This window comes from Sapajus apella, unplaced genomic scaffold (assembly GCF_009761245.1).
Source record: "Sapajus apella isolate SASKATOON/1434 unplaced genomic scaffold, GSC_monkey_1.0 scaffold94, whole genome shotgun sequence".
NCBI classification, from domain to species: Eukaryota; Metazoa; Chordata; class Mammalia; order Primates; family Cebidae; genus Sapajus; species Sapajus apella.
In genome coordinates, this window is record NW_022437034.1 from 32,509 (window position 1) to 39,685 (window position 7,177).

General features: G+C 42.4%; 1 protein-coding gene across 1 annotated transcript in view; it reads left to right on the top strand.

Annotated features, from left to right (window-relative positions):
- Positions 1-7,177, top strand: part of TET1 (tet methylcytosine dioxygenase 1) — a 129,180-nt gene that overhangs the window by 32,058 nt on the left and 89,945 nt on the right. The window contains exon 2 of the mRNA XM_032256155.1: positions 4,653-4,706. Coding sequence (XP_032112046.1) covers positions 4,653-4,706 — 54 coding nt within the window. The remainder of the gene's footprint in view (positions 1-4,652; positions 4,707-7,177) is intronic.

Consider the following 7,177-nt stretch of genomic DNA (forward strand, 5'->3'; position numbering starts at 1 on the left):
TTTTTTTTTTTTTTTTTTTTTTTTTTTTTTGAGGTGGAGTCTTGCTCTGTCACCCAGGCTGGAGTGCAGTGGCACAAATCTCTGTTCACTGCACAACCTCCACTTCCCAGGTTCAAGCAATCCTCTTGCCTCAGCCTCCATAATAGCTAGGACTATAGGTGTGTGCCACCACACCTGGCTAATTTTTGTATTTTTAGTAGAGACTGGGTTTCACCATGTTGGCCAGGCCGGTCTCGAACTCCTGACCTGAAGTGATCCACCCACCTCAGCGTCCCAAAATGCTAGGATTACAGGCTTGAGCCATTGCACCTGGCTGACTGATTTAAATTATACAATTATATATCATGGCCACTTTACTAAATATTGAACAATGAACCTGGAAAAAATGTTGATGTTTTAAAATTTATATTCGATCATTCAAGAGAAGAGGCATAATGTGTAATTGAAATGCAAGGCACTTCAAGAAATGTAGGGCCATCCTTGTGCATGGCTGATGGGATTGTAAAACGGTGTGGCTGCTATGGAAAAAATTTGGCAGTTCCTCAAAAAGTTAAACATAGCCTTATCATATGATCCAGCACTTCTACTCCAAGGTATATATTACTTGTATACCTACTTGTACACCTACATTCATAGAAGAAATATTCACAGTTGCCAAAAGGTAGAAACAACCCATGTCTAACAACAGAATAATGGATAAACAAAATGTGTTATGTACATACAAAGGAATATTGTCCAGCCTTCAAAATGAATGAAATTTTGATACATTCTGCAACACAGATTAACCTTGTAAACATTATGCTATTAACAAGTGAAGTTAACAGACACGAAAAGAAAAATTCTATATGATTCCACTTAATAGGAGGTACTTAGAGTAGTCCATTTTAAAGACAGAAAGTAGAATGGAAGTTAGTATGGGCTAGGGAAGGCAAACGAGGAGTTGTTGTTTAATGGGGATGGAGTTTCTGTTTACAAGGAGGAAAAGTTCTGGAAATCAAGAGGTAATAGTTGCACAGCATTGTGAATGTACTTAATGTCACTGAACTATACACTTAAAAATTGTTAAAATGAGGCCAGATGCAGTGGCTTACCCAGCCTGTAATTTCAGCATTTTAGAAGGCCAAAGTGGGCAGATCACCTGAAGTCAGGAGTACGAGACCAACCTGGCCAAAATGGCAAAACCCTGTCTCCACTAAAAATACAAAAATTAGCCGGGGGTGGTGGTGGGTGCCTGTAATCCCGCTGCTCAGGAGGCTGAGGCAGGAGAATCACTTGAACCCAGGAGGCAGAGGTTGTAGTGAGCCAAGATCCGCCATTGCATTCCAGCCTGGGTGACAAGAATAAAACTCCATCTCAAAAAAAAAAAAAGTTAAAATAATAAATTTGTGTTATGTATATTTTACCACAATTTTTAAAAAATCACCAAAAAAAGCCAGACACGGTGCCTCATGCTTGTAATCTCGGCACTTTGGGAGGCTGAGGCGGGTGGATCACGAGGTCAGGAGATTGAGACTAGCCTGGCCAATATAGTAAAACCCCATCTCTACTAAAAATACAAAAACTTAGTTAGTCATGGTGGCAGGCAGCTGTTGTAATCCCAGCTGCTTGGGAGGCTGAGGCAGGAGAATCGCTTGAACCCAGGAGGCAGAGGTTCCAGTGAGTGGACATAATTGCACTCCAGCCAGGGCGAGAGTTCCAGACTCTGTCTCAAAAAAAAAAAAAAAAAAACAACTCATCTGGATGGCTCACGCCTGTAATCCCACCACTTTGGGAGGCCCAGGCGGGTGGATCACAAGGTCAGGAGGTCAAGACCAGCCTGGCCAAGATGGTAAAATCCCATGTCTACTGTGATCTTGGCTCACTACAACCTCCGCCTCCCGGGGTCAAGTAATTCCCTGCCTCAGTGTCTGGAGTAGCTGGGATTGCAGGCCCCGCCACCACTCCTGGCTAATATTTTTTGTATTTTTAGCCAGGAGTGGTGGCGGGGCCTGCAATCCCAGCTACTCGAGACACTGAGGCAGGGAATTACTTGACCCCGGGAGGCGGAGGTTGCAGTGAGCCAAGATCACAATACTTCGCTCCAGCCTGGGTGACAGAGAGAGATTCCAGCTCAAAAAACAAAAAAATCACCAATAAAGGGGGTATGTACAGCTAAAAGGTTTTGTACCCATTTTCAAATCTTACTATATTTGATCATTTTTCTGCCTGTTTCAATGCTGCTTATTCTTCACATAGAACTTCTCAGAGATAGTGTGGGCTTAGTGTGTTCCAAGTTGCACTGGTGGATATACATAAGTCAGAGTCCATTGGTTTTGTTACAAGCATTGAAGGAAGAGTTAAGAATACCATACTCAGTAGGTTTGTTTTTTTTTTTTTTTTTTTTGAGATGGAGTCTTGCTCAGCTGCCCAGGCTAGAGTGCAGTGGCACAACCTCAGCTCACTGCAACCAGCATCTTCCGGGTTCAAGTGATTCTCCCGTCTCAGCCTCCTGAGTAGCTGGGATTGCAGGCACCCGCCATTGTGCCTGGATAATTTTTGTATGTTAGTAGAGATGTGGTTTCACCATGTTGACCAGGCTGGTCTTGAACTCCTTACCTCAGGTGATCCAGCCACCTCAGCCTCCCAAAGTGCTAGGATTACAGGCTTGAGCCACCATCCCTGGCCAGTAGGTTTTTTTCTTATATGAATTTGTTAAAAATTTGGGGGGGTGGGTGGGTTGTGAGAGGTAGTTTAAAAGTTGAAAAACAACGCATGCTGGACTTCACGTTCCAACAAGGAAAGCGTGCTTTTGTGGCAAACTGAAAGGCTGGGAATTAAGGGTGATGAAATGCAGGCCTTCCGGCCCTCAGTCTGTTCCTGATTTCTGTTGTGGGAATCTGTTCTGAATCCAACTGCAAGTGGAAAACCCATCTTTGGCTGAGCAGCCGAGGAGGCCCTCCTGCCAATCCCCCAAATGTGCTGCTGAAACTTTGGCCCTGCAAGGCTGGATCGAGGGCTGTCTTCCCCAGATCTGTGCAGCTGTTAAGGTGGCTGTGATGGGAGTTTGACCGCCCTCTGCACTGCATTTTGGCAGTGACCTTGAGACCAGCCAGCTCACTGCAGCTGCCCTGCTTTGCTGCCACTTGCAATGCCAGGCAGCTAAGAGAGGTGGTGGGGGGCACAGCTCCTGGTCCTGCCTTTCTCAGTGTCTGGCAGGTGCCAGCTGTGGTGCCAGCTGTCCCAGTGCCTACCACCCACTGGGCGTGGGGGCAGTCCAGGTGTGTGTGGGGAGATGGTGCCTTGTTCTACCCCTGGCTCAGGTCCCGATCCCTAGGAAGTGGGTGGCTCTGTCTGACCGCAAGTCTGGTGCACAGACCGGCCCCACATAGGGACTTGCTTGGCAGGTTGGTGGATAGATGCTCAGTGACAGTTGATCTTGGGAGACAGAAGAGCCAAAGTTGTCCTTTTATCCCAAAGATACGACTCCAGATTTTCCTTCTGGTAGGGAAGGAATTTTATTGGGAAATGAAGGTCATCGGAAATGCCCAGAGCAAGAGAGAAAATCCTTTCTCTCTAGTCACTCAGGGTGGCAAGTGTATTTTGAAAACTCCTCCCCCTCTTTTTTGTCCTCATCCCATCCTTTTCCTTTTCAGTGGCTTTATTGTTATTTTTTAATTCACCATTGTCATTGGACATTTATTGACAGAAATCAAATTACTGTGTTTCTGGGCAAAGCGCCTGCTGCAAAGAGGTGTGGTTCCCGAGGAATGAGACAGGCAGCCCAACAGCTGAGCCTACACTGTCCTCACATAACCTCCCTGCCTTAAATATCGCCAATATTTAGCCTTGCCTTATAAAGTAAAAATGCACAATACCTTCCAGAGTTTCAGCAAGCCCAAATGCCCCCCAGGCTTGGTTATGTCTCCTGTACATTGGAGGCAGAGCAGCGCACCCCTCCCCCATGCAGACCTGCCCTCGGAGCCGCCAAGAGGTTACTAATCAGGGAGGCTCTGCCATCGATCCAATGGTGGTGACCTGGGGGATTTGTGTGCATTGTTTTTGCTGAAGCCTCCTGTGATTTCGGCGCGACCAGATCCTCTACAGCGAACTCCATGTCGCAGCTTGTGGCTGCCTGTGTCCTGTGGTGAGAGCCGAGCCGCACAGGAGATCCTTTGTCTAGGAAGGGCTAGGCTGAGAAGATCACTTTGGAGTTGCTAAGCTCTGCATTGCCATTGGCTGCACTCTTTGTGGGGCTGTTTTTGCAAAAGGCATGCCCAGCACGTCTACAGTGCTGGCAGGCCAGGGCTGCCTTTAAACACCATGATAATAATACCAAAAAGCAGTTTGCAGAACTGTTCCACTGTAGAGGCTTCCTCTGCAGAAGCAAGCAAGATGGCTACCTCGTGGGCTTCGCTGTGAAGAATGCAGAGGCTAATTAAGACAGACTTTAAGGGGAAAAAAGGGTATTTCCCTACTTCATCTTTATGCAAGATTTTTTTTTCAGTGACTTTTAAAGTATACATTTTACATAAGCTCTTTAGGTTCTGCCTAGCAAACATGTTGATGATTTTAAATGGTATAGTTTTACAGAGAATTAGTCAAAAATTTTGGGGATGTGGGAGCTAATTTTATTTCTTAAACAGAGGCTTATTTTGCAATTTGATTTTTTTTAGGTTATAAAGGAAAACAAGAGGCCCCAGAGGGAAAAGAAGCCCAAAATTTTAAAGGTAATCAGCTGTTGATTAAATAATATTTCATTATTTTTCCATTTCATATAATATTTTTTCTGCACTTGGGTAAATTTGGAGTACAGTATATGTGAATTCTCCCAGATTTTCAGTAGATGGATGAATTTCCACTCAACTAAAGTGTTTTCTCTCTCTCTCTCTTTTTTTTTTTGATGTGCTACATAATGTGCATATTAGCATCCTTTATTTTCAACTCCACACAAGTCTACAGAAGGAAAAGTTTGTATGCAGAGGGTTGTGAATAAAATTTGTTTTTCTTTATAGCTCCCTTTGTAGCATCTGCATTTGTGGGTTGCACCAGTGTGTAAACTTAAGCCCTCTAGAAGAAAGGCACTATTTGAAGTTGACAGCTATGATCCATTGTGATTTTAATAGACTGTTCATTAAAGGCTATTTTAAAATGTATGATTCTTTTCCAAAGAAAAAGGTCCTTAGAGATTTTAGTTAAACTTAATGTGTAAGTCATGGAGATCTTACATCCAAATTATAGTTGTTTAATCTCAAATTCTTATCATACCATCTTTAATTTTGGCTTTCATGGAGCTGTAAGAATATGCATGTTTTCTTTATTTTCTTTAGTTTGCCTGATGAGTATTTAGTAGTAACCTAATTCAGTTATAAGCTCACAGTCTGTGTTATGAGATTTGTACAGTGTTTAGAAGGGTTAATTTAAAAGCATATGGCATCACTAAAAGTTCAAGGCTAACTTCAGTCTAGCAAATTAGGTGCTTATGTGTTTAAGATTTCAAGTGGTGTATTGCTATTACAAATGTAAGCCACCTTTGCAAGCCACCTTTTAAATGCAAGAAGAAATACTAAGCAATAAAATGACTTATCTTTAATTATTTTGTGTACCTTTAATTTAAAATATTTTTACTTAATCCTAGCTTTCCTTTTTTACATATAAAGTTTTAGCAGTCAAAGAGGAACAACATGTTGAACTATGAATGTGGCAGAATTTTATTTCATTTGTTTCCCCAGTGTGTAACTTGAAAATATTGACACAGAGAACCAAACCTTGCCTTGCTTTCAAATTTGCCTGACCACATTGAGTTTCTGCTTCCTGTGTATATACAGCATTTCCATGTATCTGTTTCATCAACCAACAAGTACTTATTTAATATTTACCACACAGTCAGCAATGTGCTAGGTACTGTGAAATGAATGAAATTGCTTGACACAAATATTCACTGGGCCTGGACAAATAGAATTGTGGTTATTTTCAAGGTAAATTAAACCCTTTTCTGTTTTTCTTCTTCATATTGATCCATCAAGCCCCCTTTCCTTCAAACAAAGATAGAAGTTTATCATTAAAAACACTGCTTATATTTCCTAATCTCCTTCTATACTTTCTGCCTTGGCTATATCCATCTCAGGCATTTTGTGGGAAATAGATTTAGTCTTACTGTTATAAATGGCTCTCATTTGTTGGGGTTGTAGATGGGGGTTAGAAGAAGAAAGGGGTAGACTATGTGGAGAAACTAATACAGACCAAGTCTGGTATCTCTATCTTACCCTGTCTTGACTAGGAAGAAGAATTGGACTTTGGGAATGTGATTTAATTCTATGTTTATTTTGTTAGACTGTGAGTGTCCTCTCACCTGAAATAAATTTCAAAAGCAAATATACCATGTGTTGCTTTTTGGAATCATGGCAGTGGACTCTGACTTAAAAAGAATAAAAGTACCTGTGGGTGGGCACATTTCATTTGCAATAGCAAGCAGAACCAAATTGTTGCTCACGTTCCTCTGTAGTTAGCAATTGTTGTACAAGAGCAGGAAAATATTCTAAAAGGAAAAAAAAATTCTGATGTTGGCATTTAAAAATGTTTTTCCACATTTTCTGTTAGACATAATTTTTTCTCATCCAATGAAAGCTTTGGTTTTCTGCTTCACAGTAGAAATGCTAAAAAAACTTTCAGATTTTAGCTTGATGTGTATAAAATTCATAGAGCAAATGTAGAATATTATATAATCCTATAGGAGACATAAGAAAATAAAACCTGTGTTTGGAAGGGTGAGTGGGAGAGGAATACAACTGTCAGCTTAAGGTTTTATGGGTGAGGACTTCGATATTCTAGGAGGATGCTAACTGGGGGACCAGTGATGGGAATCTCACAGGTTATGATTTGGTTTTCTGTCATAATTTGCTGTCTTAGCCGGGCGCGGTGGCTCAAGCCTGTAATCCCAGCACTTTGGGAGGCCGAGGCGGGTGGATCACAAGGTCAAGAGATCGAGACCATCCTGGTCAACATGGTGAAACCCCGTCTCTACTAAAAATACAAAACATTAACTGGGCATGGTGGCACGTGCCTGTAATCCCAGCTACTCAGGAGGCTGAGGCAGGAGAATTGCCTGAACCCAGGAGGCGGAGGTTGCGGTGAGCCGAGATCACGCCATTGCGCTCCAGCCTGGGTAACAAGAGTGAAACTCCGTCTCAAAAAAAAAAAA